Genomic DNA, 18577 nt, shown 5'->3' on the forward strand with positions numbered 1-18577 from the left:
AAATAGTACTTTTAGCAACAGTAAAATAGTGTACATTTTTTTTTTAAAAAGTGTGTGTGTATATATATATATATATATATATATAAAAATCAGGAAACCTTCTTTTCAGGAATCTCTTTGCTACTTTTTGCCTAGAGTTTACATGGGAATTGAGATTGGTTTTCTCTAGAGCAGCTCTGATGAGAGTCATATATCAAATTCTTGAGAGATAAATGATACAATCTGGTAAGCTAAAACCTATTTTCATCATGTAGCCAAATAAAAAGTGGTTGCTAGTCTATTAGAGTAGATCTTATGCAGTGCTATTCTTTGGCTTTTAAATAACATTAATGTGCACCATCCTAGGAAATTTAAAATAATGTCTTTGAAAAATGCTTTTTCTAGCAAACCAAATGTTGTATCAGTCATGCTGGACTAAGGGGAGTCTGCTGTGAATTGCTGAGGTATGTCACTTTAAAATAGTGCTGTGCAGTCTAGGTCAAATAAAACAATAGAAAATCAGGAGAGTTCAACTGTTGTGACTATTTATCCTACAGCAACTCCAGTTCAAGCCATGCTGATCGTTTTTCTAATGCCTTACATGAAACAGCAGGTATCTGTGCCCTCAATAAGAAATGCTAAACATCTGCCAGTTTCCAGACTTGAAACATTGCAGCTACCTTACCTGAAGGAAATTGTACTGTTAGTGTACCAGGAATCTCAGTGCTACTATCATGTGGCATTTTCACTAAGGAATACATGACTGTCACTTCACAAAACATTGAACAACTCCCTCTCCCAAATTTGCAAAACATTTTGGTTATCATATTTTTCAATTCCTTGTACTGGCCACAAAAATAGAGCCACAAACTATTCAGTTTTAGTTCTTTAATAGCCTCAAGACTTCTCTTGACAGCTGGCAGTGACATGAGAAGTCATATCAGTGTCTACTTCAGCAATCGCTCCGTCCAAGTTGTACTGGCACTATTCCTGCTGATGTGTGCTTTGGCCTATGAGAAAGACCTACAGATGTAAATATAATGGCATAAACCAGATAATCTACCAAAACAAATACTTCATTTGTGAATGTTAATGGTCCGGTACTTATGAGCACAAGCTATTCAAGACTTCTGCCTTCCCTTCACCATCAGGTACTCCCTATGCCAACAGAACAAAGGTTTTGATTGGCACTGGCCAACTGAAACAGCTTGTACGAGGCACATTTTATCTAACTTGCAACTGATCGTCACGTTTCTATAATTTATTGTTCCTCCTACAATTCTCTACTATATTTGCCCAGTTTGCAGATTTTGCTTCGGAAGTTCAAGTTTTGCTGGATTTTACATCCTCATTCATCTCCAAGAACAATTCAATTTGGCAGGCTACAATACATACTGCAATGAAAACCTTGGAAGGCACTCTGCTGTGATCAGTCAAAATACACTTGAATTTAAGAATATGAATAATTGAGTTGAAGTCAATAGAATTACCATGGGTCATGTCAGAGTATGTTGTGCTTGGTGCGTGGTCCTGTAAGGCAGTATAATCTTCAAAATCTGCTCTGCAAATTCTCCCGGGGGGCAGGAGTTGTGAAGATGTAAGAAGCACATTCTATCCTTACAGTGGAAATTCATTAATCAGCCTTCATCATGCATGAACAGCAACAACAACGATACCAACCTTTGAAGACATTGCTTTTGTCCAGGGGAAGCGAAACGTGTCATAAAAAAAAACACCCCAAAGTGTCTTTTGTATATGTGTTCTTAAACCAAGTAAAGAGTCTTGGATGTTCACCTTACCTTCTCAAAAGGTCCTGTAAATTTTAATATTTAGTTCTGCCTAACTGCCTTTTTCTTAGGAAATAAAAACAGGAAAGAAGCAGCAGGACTTCCCTTGTATTTTAAGCATAATAGTTGTACTCTCGGGTGCCTCAAATATTACATACCACAGTAGCACGTTTCTATCATTATTTTCACCTGTAAAAAAAACAAAACCAGAATGTGAAAAGCAAAGACATTTAAAATTATCTAAAAGACTGGAAAGGTTAATGGAGACTCTCAGCCTAGGAACACCTCTTTTCAAAGACTGTTTCCCTGAGAAGAACCTGTGGTGAGGGCTGTCCAGATCAGGAGATAACAGAAATGCCTTTTGGAAAGCGGATAGGATGAGGGAGAAGTAGGGTTACATCATTACTGTGTTTTAAGAGACAAAAAATAGCTATTTAGCGATTTTGAATATAGGTTGTTGTACCTCTTCCCTGAGTTGGCCGTTAGGAAGCATAACAAGCCTATTTTTCTCTTAATTTAAAGTCATTGCGGAACGCTGCAGAGAGGCTTTAGCTTTAGAGAGCTGGAATCAAGCGCACTCCAATTAAAGTTCACTCTGAGCGTTGTTCGAGCCCATTCCTGTGACTGCACTGCCCTCTAGTGACTGCAGAGCCAGTTAAATAATTTACAGACTTTTTTTAAAAAATAAATATATATATTTACATAAAGTATTGCTATACAAGGGACCTTTTATCAGAAAATGCCTTCATTAGGAGCAAATTGTCAAAATTCTTTTTTAAGCAATCTCTACAATTCCCAGGGAAGTTTCGTTCAGTTTTCATTTTATAACAAACAATTTTTTTCTTGTTCAGTTGTTGACTTGAGATGAACTTTGCTACCTTAATTAAAAAACATCTTATTTAAAATATCAGTGCTGCTAAGATGCTGAAAGATAGTGGTTTTAATTTAGCCATATAAGTTTGTTCAGGAATGCAGGATCTCAGGCTGGAAGCTTTGCAAACTTTTAATAAAATACAGGTGGTACCACTGTTAATTTGTTTACTATCTAATATGATTCACCTACACTAGATGTCTGATGTGCTTTTAGAAGTTCCATCTGGAAAAACATTAGCATATTTTAACATGTATAAAGTGAAAACAACACATCATCTCTTTCCCCTGGGCCCTTCAATTCAGCAGCAGATTATGTACATAATGCCAGGGCGAGTTTAAGTCTCCTCCTTCAGTACCCCTCTGCCTCTGACCTTTGGCTCTTTATCTCAGGACTTATTTTCACATAGTGTAAGGTTAAACCACCGTGTGGGATCTATCATGCAACACGGATGTGAAAACACAGAAATGCAGTCTTTAGGGCCTCACTGCATGAACTGCTGAGTATCCTCCATTTCCTTTGACTCTTCTTTGGGGCTCTGATGACCGAGACAATGAGGTAGAAGGGGCTGAAGTGATGTAACAGAGGATGTACCTGTGATCTGGAAAACATGCATGTATTTTTATTATTTTAGTGGATGTTGGTGCCTTTGAAGCTGTGAAAGGGAAATCTTATTAAATGAGGATTTGATCATACTGAGCACTGATGTCTCTCCATTCCCCTGATTTCAGTCAGGAGTAGTTAACACCTTACAGGAACTGTTACTATCTCGTTGAGCCATGTATTTATTTTACAGTGATGAGGTAATTCTTAGTATCTGTGACTTGCTCAGTTGAACAAGAGATGACTAAGAGAACAGTATTTGTAATGTCTCTACAGGAAGCTTCAGTGAAAAAGGGAAGAGGTAATGTACAGAGGCTGTGGTTCCACAATCCAGGATCAGACAGGTATTGCCATTATGGCCACGTCCTTCTCCTCCTGCATTCCTTTGTCTTTCCCTTGAGCTGGGCCCGACACTTAGGCTGGTCCTCTGCTGGGAATATTGGCATGTTAAGATGCTAGAAAACTATTTTCTTCTGGCTTTGGCTTGTTGGGTTGGCTTTTCAGGGTGCAGAGGTGGGTTAAATTGCCCCAGGAGGTGCTAGTTCTTTATGATCCTAGTCAGAAAGGCACTCAGATTCTATAAAGCATCTCTTACAATGCTGTTTTTTTGAGATCACACTGAAAAGAAAAGGAGGATAGTATAATCATACCCTCCAGATGCTGGGAGCCCCAAGTTGTGCAGCATTGAATGGGCCTCTGACCACAGCCCAGCACACCCTGTAGATCCTGTCCATGGAGAAGTTAGCCCATTTTGATCATTCGAGCTCTTACAGTATTTTCCCAAAGAAGCCAGCTCTGTTCCTCATTTCTACTGTCAAACATAAAGGATGTTCCCATGAGAACTTCTTGCTGCACTGTTATGTAAAGGTGAGCCCAGGCAGGAGGACTTATATAACCGGACACAATATCCCTCTGAATTAAGATTTTAAATTGTCTCAGGCAGACAACATATAAAATGTTGCTGCGAGGCATCATGTGCTACAATATGAAATTCCAGTGACTAATTGGGGGGAGGGAACATTGCTGCAAGCAATACTCTAGATTTTTCTATTCTTCTCTCTGTTAAGGAAAGTGATGCCTAACTGCATATGTGTTTATAATCACTGCAGTGTTTTTTAAGTTTGTGCTGGTTCTGGCTGGGATAGAGTTAATTTTCTCCACAGTAGCTAGTATGGGGCTCTGCTTTGGCTTTGTGCTGGAAGCAGTGTTGATAACAGAGGGATGTTTTCCTTACTGCTGAGCAGTGCTCACACAGAGCCAAGGCCTTTTCTGCTTCTCACACCACCCCAACAGCGAGGAGGCTGGGGGGGCACAAGAAGTTGGGAGGGGACACAGTTGGGACAGCTGACCCCAGCTGACCCAAGGGATATTCCAGACCATATGACATCATGGGAGAAGAAGAAGGAAGGGGGGGATGTTCAGAGCGATGGTGTTTGTCTTCCCAAGTGAACGCTTTGCGTGATGAAGCCCTGCTTTCCTGGAGATGGCTGAACACCTGCCTGCCCATGGGAAGTGGTGGATGAATTCCTTGTTTTGCTTTTCTTTTGTGCACTGTTTTTGCTTTCCCTATTAAACTGTTTCTATCTCAACCCACGAGTTTTCTTACTTTTACCCTTCTGATCCTCTCCCCCATCCCTCCTGGGGGGGGGAGTGAGTGAGTGGCTGTGTGGGTATTAGCTGCTGGCTGGGGTTAAGCCACAACAAAGTTTAAATTATTAAAAATCAGATTTCAAAACAGAATGAAGATTACACCATTACCACCCAAGGTTTATGCAAGATATTCTCAATAAAGTAGGATAGAGAAATATATGACTATATTTCTCATAGAACGATAGCATCATTTCGCCTAGAGGGCACCCTGGAAGGTACCTGATCCATCCTCATGTTCTAAACAGTCACAATGAAGAAAAGGCTCCAAGGAAGCAAAATGCTTTTATATTCACAATTTTGGGAGCCACCGAGATAATTACTGGATCCCAGCATTACAGAAAGAAGTTTGAAGGGCTCTCCTCCAAAACTGATTATGTTCTAAGAGTGACCAAAGGTCAGGTAAATGCAAAAATGGCAAAATGTCTGAGACAAAGATACAAAATCACATATATGTAACGATTTAGTATGAGATTCGTTTCTTCAGAGAGCAATATTAAAGTATCCTTCTCATCAGTCTTCCTCTCAGACTTTACCCTATCTTCTATACTTTAGTTTAAAATGTTGTTTTGTTGTGAAGTTCATTTAGTTCATAACACAGTTCTGCTGCCCTGATAAAATGGCAAAATCTCAAGATCAAACTCAGACTGAGACCCCAAACATCTGGCAAACAGCTGAACCTAAGAATCTGGCTTTCCCCAAAAAACAGCAACTTTCTAGAATGCATTAACATTGCTGTTTACATTAAAAGTCCTCTGAAACTGCTAAGTAAAACTAATAGGATCTATTCATACTAGGAATTATGCCTTAAAAGAGCCTGTAAAAATGATTTCAACTCTCAAATTTTAATAGCAGGTTAAACTTAGCAAATATATGGAAGAACTTAGCGAATATATTGAACACCTTTATATGTGACCATACAGAGCTGTATTGGGTTTGCGTGGCAAGGTTTTGGTAGCGGGGGAGCTACAGGGGTGGCTTCTCAGAGAAGCTGCTAGAAGCTTCCCCATGTCCAACAGAGCCCATGCCAGCCAGCTCCAAGACTGACCCACCACTGGTCAAGGCCGAGCCTGACAGCGATGGGGGTAGCATCTCTGGGATATTGTATTCAAGAAGGGGAAAAACTGCTGGGCAACAGCAGCCGGAGAGCTGAGTGAGAACATGGGAGAGAAACAACCCTGCGGACACCAAGGTCAGTGAAGAAGGAGGGGGAGGAGATGCTCCTGGCACCGGAGCAGAGATTTCCCTGCAGCCCGTGGTGAAGACCGTGGTGAGGCAGGCTGTCCCCCTGCAGTCCTTGGAGGTCCACGGTGGAGCAGATCTCCACCTGCAGCCCAGGGAGGACCCCACACCAGAGCAGGTGGACACCCGAAGGAGGTGGTGACCCCATGGAGACCCTGTCCTGGAGCAGGCTCCTGGCAGGACCTGTGGCCCTGTGAAGAGAGAAGCCCATGCTGGAGCAGGTTTGCTGGCAGGACTGGTGACCCCCCCACACTGGAGCAGTCTGTGCTTGAAGGACTGCAGCCCGTGGAAGGGACCCGCACTGGAGCAGTTCACGAAGAACCGCAGCCCGTGGGAAGGACCCACATTGGAGGACCATCTCCCATGGGAGGCACCCCACATTGGCACAGGGGAAGAGTGTGAGCAGTCGTCCCCTTGAGGAGGAAGGAGCGACAGAGACAACATGTGAGGAACTGATCATAAGCCCCATTCCCTGTCCTCCTGCACTGCTGGGGTGGGTAGGTAGAGAATTCAGGAATGGAGTTGTGCCTGGGAAGAAAGGAGGGGTGGGGGGAAGATGTTTTCAGATTTAGTTTTATTTCTCATTACCCTACTCTGGTTTGATTGGCAATAAATTAAGTTAATTTTCCCTAAATCAAGTCTGTTTTTCCAATGATAGTAACTGGTTGAGTGATGTCTCCTTGTCCTTATCTCGACCCACAAGCTTTTTGTTATATCTTCTCTCCCCTGTCAAGCTGAGGGGGGAATGATACAGAGTATTTGGTGGGCACCTGGCATCCAGCCAGTGTCAACCCACCACAAGACCATACTTTTTTAATTTCGATTTTTATCAGTTTTGAAATGTTATCGTGTACTTGATGCATCTTTCTTTTGGAATTTGTAATTTTATCATGGTTGGATTTTCCAGTTGATAATTCCCTTATTTCAATTTAGACTTTATTTGTAAATTGAAGTACTTGCTTCATGTCTTTTTTCTGTCTACATATTGTTTTCCTCTTTTATTCAATTCCATGTCTTCTTGGCTCTGTTGTCAAAATAGATATAATGAACATTTTGTGCATAATTTATTAGAGTAAAACTATCTGCTTTTTCAGAAACATTTTAAGAAGTAAACTTTCAACACTTCTAGAAGCAACAGAAATAAAAATATTTAATCCTAATAGAATTCATCCGTGTTTCAATATTTTCTGTTCAAGTATTTTCCATTCAAGTATTTTCCCTCTAAAACCTTCCCAAGCAGATGTTTGAGAACCACGTGGTACTTGCGCAAAGAAACCAAATATGGTAGCAAGCCTGGTGAGGGTTTACAGAAGGTGGATTTAGGTGCTTTTCATCTATGTGGTGCCTCAACAGAATTTGTATCTCAGACTAGAATCAAGATGGCCTAATGCTGTGTATGGAAGTGCCCTGGGTAAACTCAAAGGAATACTGACAACTGGGCCATCTGGAGAGCTTTGAAACACAAAATCACAAAGTTGCACTTTTCTGAGCCACCCACTATGGATTAGTCTCCTGGAGCAGACTTGTACTCTCCAAAAACCAACAAGACAACTCGGAAAAAGTATTACTGACCACCTTCTATAAAATAAAGTAGCAGTAAAAGGATTCATCCAGGAAAAGGCAGTGCTCAACACTGTTCATACTTATCTCTTTGCACTTTCTGGGAAGCACTTTCATAGCAAGCTAGAAGGCTAAGCTTGCAAGAATTATGAAGACGCTCTACTAGTTCACATTTCGAACTGTGCAACAGCAGAGCAAACTCCCTGTTAGGTCCATGGGTGACACAGAGACACTGGATATAAGGAAATGTCACACTGAAGCATGGACTGCAGACTAAAGGTTTGGCCATTCATCCGAGGGACAAGACATGGGGGTTCTAATTTCTGCTTTCAAGACAGCTGTAAAATGTATTAATGGTCCTTAGAGTGTCTTGTGGACATTTGGTAGCCTGAGTCCTTTTATGAATTTGGACCTCAGCTGATCCTTGTTCAGTGATTGCAGATGCTTCACAAGCAATCAACCAGTGAGACAAATAATTCACACTCCTATAGTCTCTGCTGTGCTTTGTCCAGTGCTACAGGCCAACCCCCACTTCGTGCAGCTCCTCACTTTAACGGCGGGTACTTATTTTGCTTTCTCATCAGTAATATTGTAAAAAATGAGAAAACACAGGTTAGTTATGTGGGCAAAAGTACATGTCTGCAAACAAACAAAACCATTAACTGCTCTTTCAGTCTACTCAGCATTGCTTAGACTCTTGCAGGTTTTGATCGGGGAAGTTTTAACAGCACTTTTACATGTTCTAGGTGGGGAGAGACATGTCCCTTTTACTAAAAAGACTGAAGTGTAAAAATTTCTATCAAACAGTTACCTGAGTGGTTGTTTTAAACTTAGAGAATGCTTTTGCATGTGGATTTCTTTTCCTCTGAGTTGGTGCATTGTAAGATCCTGAAGTCTGTGGAAAAAACATAAACATTGTTTCTTAATTTCAGCTACGATTTCAGGAAAGACTCTATTGGTCCAGTATGTGAATTAAATATTACATTAGCTGAAGTATCAATGAATGCATTGGATGAATTGTACATCACTGCTGAAATACAAGCTAGTATTAAATACAGACTCTCTCTCTAGTACTTTAGAGATCATTTGTAATCTTGTGGCATTTGCATGAGGCTCACAGGGTCTTCCAAATAAGGTGATTCTGCCACGGACATCCTTGACTTTAACAAGGTGAATGTTCCTGTGTTGAAAATCTTCCCAAAGGTGTCCCGATCCAATGTCGGGGAAGGTTTCAATATGATCCCAAGAGCGAGATTAAGACTCAAACGAGGTCAAATGCTGTATACCCGAAAGAGTTTTTATTATCAAAAGTAGAAAATAGTAGCGATAGGATAGAATGGAAGAAAAGGCAGAAATCAAGCAAGCAGTCGGGATAGAGTTGCAAGGATAGTCACCACCATGGATCCAGTGGTGTCCCATTGGTCCTCAGTCTTCAATTCTTTGGTGGTGGGTGCACACCATGGTTTGTCTCCATGGTTTTTTATAGGACATATTTCGATGATGTATGCACATATGTATGAACACGAACTGTTCACACCATGGTTTGTCTCCATGGTTTTTTATAGGACATATTTCGATGATGTATGCACATATGTATGAACATGAACTGTTCACACGCTGCAGGTTTTGTCTATCACACAACCTTCACGTGATCAGCACCAGAAACTAGTATCTTATCTCAAAGACTACAGTTTCCATGAGAATGGTAGCCTCCACGTTCTTGCATGCTTGTCTGCTTCAGCCTGTTTCCTGTCCTGAATGCCTCAGTGGCCTAGTAATTGTCCTTATGGATGGAGGAATGTCCTGCTGAGACAGGGCATTTCGGAGACAAAGGGCTCAAGATAAGCAGTTCACAATTCTTGAGATGAATGGCTTGAGATGACAGTCCAGTCTCTCACACCTAACAATCATTGAGACAAACAGCTTGAGATAACAATTCAGTCTCTCACACCACCCCAGTGGCTCAAAGATTGCTTCAGGACCCATGGTGGTTTTGAGAAAAGATAGCTATATAGAAAAGCCAGAAAAGAGCATTTCATACAATCTGTACTACCAATGGTATGGTTCCATGCACAGTGCAAATTTGTTTAACACGGTCAGGTGAAACAGTAGTTGCAAATTGCCTATTAGCTACAACACATTGAATCAATTGTATAAAACATGGAATGATACATGGTAAGAACAGCAACATGGCAAAACCACACAACAAGTAAAACAGGATTTGCTTAAACCATGAACCACCAGGGAGCTAGGAAAACATGTCAAAGTCCCAGCCTTTCCATGTCTGGACAGGAACATGGGTCAGCTTTCATATTCCCTCAGTAATTTGTTTAACAATTTTCTCACTGTCATCAATTTTTAAACAACAGTTAGAATCATTTAGTTTACCACAAACACCTCCTTCCTTGGCTAGCAGGTAGTCAAGAACTATGCAATGTTGTAATATTGCTGTTTGCATTTGTGTGGCTTGATCTGCCAATAGATCAAGGTCACAGGCTGTCTCATTAGTAATGATCTCTAGGACAGCTTGGAACCGGATGATGCGATTTAGGTTATAGATAAGTTCTTGAGCACCTCTAACCCACTTGTTGGGGTTCCAGGTGGCAGGTCCATAATGTTGTATGATACGTTGAGGGGTCCACTCATCTTTGCCCCAGGTTTGACCACTCCCACCTGCTATAGAGGTATCAATGGATCGCCAATATTGATTGAGATCATCATATACCTTAACACCTAGTCCACCCCCTTCATCCTCTGGGAACAGACAAAACAAGGGGCGAATTACCCCCACATAACACACCCCAGTCCAATTTGCTGGTAGCAGTTTGTAGGCACGTTGGCCACACACCCAATAGTGACCCTTTAAGGCTTGTGCACCATTTTCAAACAAACCGGTAGATATCCGTGGTGATTGGAAATATGTTGAATTACCTACCTCTAGAGGATGATCTGACTGACCGTTCATCAACAACCTGTCCATGGTTTTTCCCACTTCTTCTGTGGTGCCCCAACAGATAGTAAGTCCATCCAGACCTATGCTCAAATGTCCCTGACAGTGGTCTTTATTATCACTTGACCACCAAATCTGAGTCCCATCAGGGAGATGAGAATATGTTTTATCAGTGAGTCTGCATTTCCAGGCACCAGAACCGCAGTGCCAAAATCCGGTAACATTAAGACAGTTATTAGACTGATTAGTGGAAGACCAAAAGTGGGAAGACTGTTTCCTGTGTCCTGTTTGATTCACCCAAGCTCATCTGGGCCAGCAAGGTACAAAATTTGGAGAACTGGAACTCAAGAGGTGACAATATGCCTGGTCATCCCCTTCTGGCAGTGACACAGCTGCCCTATGGTTTGAACAATCAATTGGTCTACAACTGTCAGTGAGGCAATGGTTGTCATAAGTATAGGTCCAGTTGCACTTGCTATTTCCCATGGGAATACCATCTTTCTGTGTTCGGTTCAGACAATATTCACCTTGGACTGGGTATCGTATTGTCCAGGGCTGTGTGTCTTCACCACAGTAAGAATAATTTTTGACCTCACTGTAATTACTCACTAACCATTTCAGGGAAATAGGGACAGCAGTCCATGGCCAGCTTTCTAAACCTAAGGGCCCACCACATACCCAACAATTAGTCAGATTAAAAGTGTTGGTCACTTGCTGGCCTAGAGCCATAAATTCATTTTGCCACCCCAAGTCAAAGAGGGGGGTACAGGAGTTTCCCCAAATATTAAAGGCGGCGACAGTGATCGACCAAAACAATGTCTGTGGTGGTATATCAAGCATCCTATAAATATTAACAAAGCAATCACTGATAAAACTACACAAACAATCAACAGCTTCATGTATTCCTTCAGGCAGGCTCCAGAGTCTTCACCTGAAAGAGAAAAGAAAAACAGACTTGGTTTGTTCTAAGGAACCGGAAGTAAACTGTTATTAGAAAGATGGAATAATCCACCTGGTATTGATTTTATCTTCTTTTCCATGAGCATCTTTTGCTTTCCCAGCATATTTATTCATCGGGGTTTCCAGTACCAGAGGTATAGCTCCCACTATGGGGAGTTCAACTAAGACTGGTTGGATACTGTTCTGCGCAGAGGCTCTCTGGGCCACCCCATCACGGGGTGGAGTTCCTGCTAAAACTGGTTTGGTTACTTTAAATGGGCCTCTAAGCACTATAGGCTGTTGTCAAATAGTTCGTTCAGCCTCTCTCAAGGCTAAACTGACTACAAACAAACCTTTCTCCCAAGCAGTATATCTTTTTTCCGCATCCTTAAAACTGCAAGAATAGAACCCAATAGGTCGTGTGGGTCCTTTGTGGCCCTTTTGCCATAAATGTATTGATAGCCCACTCTTGGCAAATCCCCATTCAATATGGACAGGGTCTGTGGGGTGAATAAGACCGAGAGCTTGATGGGCAGTCACTTCAAAAACTAGCAACTGCAATGCCTTTTCGTGGGGCTTAGTCCATTCCCACAGAGCCCCTTTTCGCAACAAGTCATACAGCGGTCTTGCAATAATTGAAAAATCAGGGATATGTTTCCTCCAAAACACAAGTAATCCTTGTATGTGCTGCAAATCCTTTTTTGACTCTGGTATTTTAATCTGATCCAATGAGTAAAGGGTGTGGGGGAGATACATGTCATTCCTCCCTTCCCCCAAATTCTTAAAAACTTTACTTTGCTTGAGGGTGTTTGTATCTTCTCTGGTGGAATATTCAGCCCCAAGCTTTCCAAGTGAGAGATTATATTATCCTGAGTTTTCTGAACCTTTTCTGTTTCATCCTCACCTACAAGAATGTCATCAATGTACTGATAAACATTGACCCCCTCCTCTGCCTGAATTAATTCTAGCTCCTGCGCTAGTGCATGATGAGCTAGAGTGGGGGAATGCTTATACCCTTGTGGGAGTCGGGTAAAAGTAAATTGCTGACCCTCCCAAGTAAATGCAAAGTGGTCTTGATCCTCTCTTTGCAGGGGGACCATAAAAAACCATATCTTTAACATCCACTGTTGCCATAATCGGGTAGGCTTGTTCCTGGATTGTAGCTATAAGCTCAGCAATATTTGGTACCGCAGCTGTCAATGGACAGGTATTTGCATTAAATCTGCGGTAATCTACAGTCAATCTCCACTTGCCATTAGGTTTTCGCACTGGCCACACCGGGGAGTTAAAAGGAGAATGGGTTGGAATCACGATACCCTGTCCCTTTAAGTCCTCTAACACAGGCGCTATTCCCTCTCTGGCCCCCAAGGGTATCGGGTAGGGCTTAACATTCGTAAGCTTTGAAGGGGGAAGCAGTGGCACGGTTTCTAACAGCCGAATACCTATTGTGAGAGAGCCAAATGACCACTGTCTCCCTTTATTATCAGTCCAGGTTTTTCCCTTTAAAACATCGAGTCCTAAAAGGTTAAGTGGAAACTCCCCCGCGACCATTGTCACTGTAGTGGCACTATCTTCTCCCAGCAAACGCAGGCTGACCATTGCTAATACCTGTGGCTGAACAATGCCGAATGTATCTGCCACAAAAAGCCACTGTTTGGAGGGTGTAATTCCGCAGTTAGCAGAGTCTTTGGTTTTAATAGCTGAAATATGAGTTCCAGTATCTACCAAAAAGGTGACTGGGACTTGTCTTGGCCCCACAATACCTGTAATTAGTAAATCACCCTGGCTGTTTTCAGTGAGCTGTCTAATATACATCCAACTTTCGCCCCCCTGCTCACCACCGAAAGGCGAAGGATCTAGTTTCCCGACGGCTTTTGGGTGGCATTTGGTTCTGATAAATCAATCGGGGAGGGTGCGCTAAGAGTAGTATTCTCAAAATCCACTTATTTATTTGCTGATTTATCAGGCCACCCTGTTACCAATTTTTCCAATTTGTCTGTTGGCATCCCATCCATTAAGTCACGCGGGATCCCCTCTGGTATCCCCGCGCCCACAGTATATTACGTTTGTTCGCGATATCTCTCCCCGCTGGCGGTTTAGCAAGGGGTGTTCTCTTATCACTCCCAGGGCACGGAACTATTTCTACTTCAGCCCACCTCAAGCCCCTGGAGTCTGTTTTGGTGGCTGGAGGGTTAACAGGACCATACTTCCACCCGTAATTAATTAATTCCTGGGCCACTTCTCCCCAGGTCCACATTTTCTTATCTGGGGGTCTGTGCTGATCAGGCGTGAATCCTCCTGAAGCAGCCACAACACTCTCGCCTTGGGGCATTGCCTGTATCTTTCCTTGTAATTGTATACCAATGGGTTTCAGAGAATCAGGGAGTCCCCGTATAAGGGGAGTCATTCCCTCAGGATCCACCGACATCATCATCGGGGACTCCTGCCTAGGCTCCAATTTTCGATCATACATCTTCTGCAGACAAGCTGCCTTTTGCACACTCTCCACTAATTGATCAACAGTCCCCGTAATCGCGAGGGGATCCCCCCTCTCCAAGGGGTTCGAACTGTTACCGAAAAACTCGGAATAAAGAACTTATCAACACCAATTTAGTGTAGATAAGCAGACATTTCTTTATTGACGGCCGGGTGCGCGGGTGAGTCCTCTCATGAACCACGCACACCTGAACACCAAAATCATACACCTTATATTAAACTTACTCATACATATTCATTAGATTTCCGAGAAATGTTATGCATATTCATTAGATTTCTGGGAAGTTCTTAGCATATGTAAATGTCCTTTACGCAGGCGCAGTGAATGTCTCTGGTGGTCTTCAGAAGCCCTCTGGTGGTCTTCCATAGTCTTCCTCACTTTGTCCGATAGTTGACCTTTCATGTGATTCTGTGCAGTACGATTTTTTGCCATCATGTATTAGATTTACATAAAATACATTCAATGTTAATTCTTGAATTTAATATTTCTAGTGATTGGTCCTCAGTCACACCACCTCATCAATATTCTTATACTAAAACAATCATTGGTTAATCTCACTTAACTCTACTGATTGGAATTCTCGTTAATTAGATCAAAGTAAATCTTTACCAAAGCTTCCGTGGTTAACTGATTTCAGACAATACTCGAATTCTTATAGTTACACATAATACATTTTCTTAAGTTCCTAAGTTCTTATTAATTTGAAATTCTGACATCTGTTATCTAAGTTCTAAATGTTCCTACTAGATGATTTTAACCAATTCCTCTGGCCTTGGTACAGGGCTATACAGGAGATTTCACAGCAGCTGTTAGTTGTTGGTTAAATATATAAAATGCAATATATAATTTTGCTAAAATAGTTCTTATAGTTCCATATTCCTATTAAAATTAAATATGATTAATTCTAACTAATAACAAATCAGTAACAGAACCCCCCGCCCAATAGGCTGCCCGTTGGGTTAAAGACCAGGGGGCACAGTGATTCCCAGTAGTTAAAAACACTCCGGGTCCCCAATACCCTTCCGCCTCCTTTTCACTCAACAGAATCTGGTGTGTCGTCGTCGTGTCCCGTCCCCCCCCCCCTCAGTGGCAGTATAAGGGACCTCTTTAGTTGTAACTTGGGGGAACTGGTCCTGCTCATCATCATAAGTATATTCAGTTTTGACTAAAAGTTGCAATTAAGGCAGCTCTAACTTCTCCACTCTCTCTTTTGCTGCCTGCAGGTCCTTAAAGGGGTAGCCAGTTTCTGATCTTGGAGGAATTTCCTCACGGACAGTACCCGCGAGGAGCTGCTCCTTAAGAGCAATTTGCAAATGTTTCACTTGGTTCTTTTCTGCTTCAAGTTGTGCTTTTAATCCCGCCACTTGTCCCATAAGGGACTGAACAAGATTTTGGAGGGATTCAATAATTTGAGATTCTGCAGTGAGGTGGCAATCCCTATCCTCCACTGCTGCGGCCAGACTGGCACCGAGAACGGCACAGACAATTGCTTTTCCTTTCCCTGACTGCACTCTAGCATCTTTCTGTAAAGCGACCATCCGATCAACAACGCTCTGCAGATTATACCAATTTCCCTGACCCCAGTCTATCCCAAGCACAGAGGGTCGTGCTTTATGTTTTTCTAAAAAAACAAACAAAGCTTCTTTCCCCAAACGGGCAATTTTGCTATCACTCATCTTATACAAAGTGGGGAAGCAGTCGTCTCAGGAAGGCAGCACGTAAAGTTTCAAACACAGCACAACACAAGCCTGCACCCCTTACGTTCCTGAGAGGTCTCACGTATTAAAGCAGGGAAAGTTTCAAACACAACACAAGCCTGCACCCCTTATGTTCCTGAGAGGTCTCACGTATTAAAGCAGGGAAACAGTACGGGACTCTTGTCTCAAGGGATCCTGTCTGTGACGCCAATTTAAATGTCCCAATCCAATGTCGGGGAAGGTTTCGATATGATCCCAAGAGCGAGATTAAGACTCAAACGAGGTCAAATGCCGTATAGTGAAAAGAGCTTTTATTATCAAAAGTATCAAAAGTGGAAAATGGTGGTGATAGGATAGAATGGAAGAAAAGGCAGAAATCAAGCAAGCAGTCGGGATAGAGTTGCAAGGATAGTCACCACCATGGATCCAGCGGCATCCCGTTGGTCCTCAGGCAAGCAGTCAGTGGTGGTTGTTGCAAGGACGGTCACTACCATGGATCCAGCAGCGTCCTGTCGGTCCTCAATCTTCAATTCTTTGGTGGTGAAGAAGGCCACAACAGCTTGTCTCTACGAGTTTTTAATAGGGCATATTTCGATGATGTCATGTGCTGCAGGTTTCATCTATCACACGACCTTCACGTGATCGACACCAGATAAGCTCCAGCCAGTTTCCTCCTCCGGATGCCTCAATGGCCTGGTAATTGTCCTTATGGACAGAGGTGTGTCCTGCTTAAAATGGCCATCTTAGAGGCAAAGGGCTCAAGATAAGCAGTTCACAGTTCCTTGAGGTGACAGCCCAGTCCCTCACACCTAACAATCTTTGAGGTAAATGGTTCAGGATAACAATTCAGTCTCTTACAGAGCCCTTGTCGAAAATTTTTTCTTCGGCAGCCGAGCCCTCGTCAAAAAAAAGGTCCCCAGCAGCGGAACCCTCGTCAAAAATTTTTTCTTCGGCAGCCGAACCCTCGTTGAAAATTTTTTCTTTGGCAGCCGAGCCCTCGTTGAAAATTTTTTCTTCAGCAGCCAAGCCCTCATCGAAAAAAAAGTCCCCGGCAGCCGAGACCGTATTGAAAATCTTTACTTCGGCAGCAGAGCCCTCGTAGAAAATTTTCTTTCAGAAGCCAAATCCTCGTTGAAAAAAAGGTCCCCGGCAGCTGAGCCTTTGTCGAAAATGTTTCCTTCGGCAGCCAAGCCCTCATCGAAAAACAAGTCCCTGGCAAGCGAGCCCTCATCGAAAATTTTTTCTTCGGCAGGAGATCCCTCGTTGAAAATTTTTACTTCGGCAGCCGAGCCCTCGTCAAAAATTTTTTCTTTGGCAGCCGATCCCTTGTCGAATAAAAAGTCCCTGGCAGCCAAGCCCTCATCTAAAATTTTTTCTTCGGCAGCTGAGCCCTCATCCAAAAAATGTTCTACAGGGGCTCATCCAGCACCGAAATAAATTTTGACTGGGACTCGGCCGGCCCCGAAAAAATTTTCGACGGGTGCTAGGCCGGTCCCAAAAATACTTTTGACAGGGGCTTGGCCGGCACCAAAAATATTTTCAATGGGGGCTCAGCCGGCCCCAAAAAAATATTCGACGGTGGCCTGGTTGGCGCCGAAAAAATTTTTGATGGGGGCTCGGCTGGCCCCGAAAAAATTTTCAACAGGTGCTCAGCCGGCCCTGAAAATATTTTCGACAGGGGCTTGGCCCGTGCCAAAAAAATTTTCGACGGGGGCTCAGCTGGCACTGAAAAATATTTCGTCGGGGGCTCGGCCTGCGCCAAAAAAGTTTATGACAGGGGCTCGGCCAGCCCCGAAAAAATTTTCGACGGGGGCTCGGCCAGCGCCGAAAATATTTTCGATGGGGTCTCAGCCAGCACCCAGAATATTTTCGATGGGAGCTCGGCCGGCCCCTAAAAACTTTTTGACGGGAGCTCGGCCGGCACTGAAAATATTTTCGATGGGAGCTCAGCCAGTGCTGAAAATGTTCTTGACAGGGGCTCAGCCGGCACCAAAAAAAATTTCGAAGGGGGCTCGCCTGGCGCAGAAAAAAATTTCAACGCAGGATTGGCTGCTGCCGAAAAAATTGTCAACAGGGGCTCAGCCAGCGCTGAAAAAAATTGCTACAGGGGCTTGCCCAGCCCCAAAAAAATTTTCGATGGGGTCTCGGCCGGCACTGACAAAAATTTTGATGGGGCTCGGCCAGCACCGGAAAAAATTTCGACTGGGTCTCAGCCGGCGCCGACAAAAATTTCGACAGGGCCTCGGCCGGCACTGAAAAAATTTTTGACAGGGGCTCAGCTGGCGCCAAAAAAGTTTTTGATGGAGTCTCGGCCGGCGCCGAAAAAGTTTTCAACCAGGTCTCGGCTGGCGCTGAAAAAATCTTTGACGGGGGCTCGGCGGGTGCCAATAAAATTTTCTACTGGGGGCTGGCACCTAAAAAATTTTCGACGGGTGCTCAGCTGGCCCCAAAAAAATTTTCGATGGGGACTCGGCCAGCGCCAAAAACGTCTATGACGGGGGCTCGGCCGGCGCTAATAAAATTCTCTACAGGTGGGCGGCGCCGAAAAATTTTTCGACGGGGGCTCGGCCGGCACCATAAAAATTTTCGACATGGTCTCGGCCGGCACCAACAAAAATTTTGACGGCGGCTCCACCAGCACCGAAAAAATTTTCGACAGGGGCTTAGCCGGTACATACAAAAATTCCGACGGGGGCTCGGCCAGTGCTGAAAAAAATTCCGACAGGGGCTTGGCCAGTGCCGAAAAAGTTTTCAACGGGTGCTCGGCAAGGGTTGTACAGTAATCTTGGCTCTAGTAGCCGTCGG

At 43.3% G+C, this 18577-nt stretch overlaps 1 protein-coding gene across 1 annotated transcript; it reads right to left on the minus strand.

Moving 5' to 3' along the window:
* Positions 1-9997: 9997 nt before the first annotated feature.
* On the minus strand, positions 9998-15807 carry LOC138685554 (uncharacterized). Its single transcript, XM_069784730.1, is given in 4 exon segments — positions 9998-10443; positions 13643-14145; positions 14992-15157; positions 15160-15807. Coding segments are annotated over 4 exon segments (1707 nt in total). The 5' UTR covers positions 15752-15807.
* Between the last annotated feature and the right edge of the window lie 2770 nt (positions 15808-18577).

This window comes from Haliaeetus albicilla, chromosome 5, assembly GCF_947461875.1.
Source record: "Haliaeetus albicilla chromosome 5, bHalAlb1.1, whole genome shotgun sequence".
In the NCBI taxonomy this organism is placed as follows: domain Eukaryota; kingdom Metazoa; phylum Chordata; class Aves; order Accipitriformes; family Accipitridae; genus Haliaeetus; species Haliaeetus albicilla.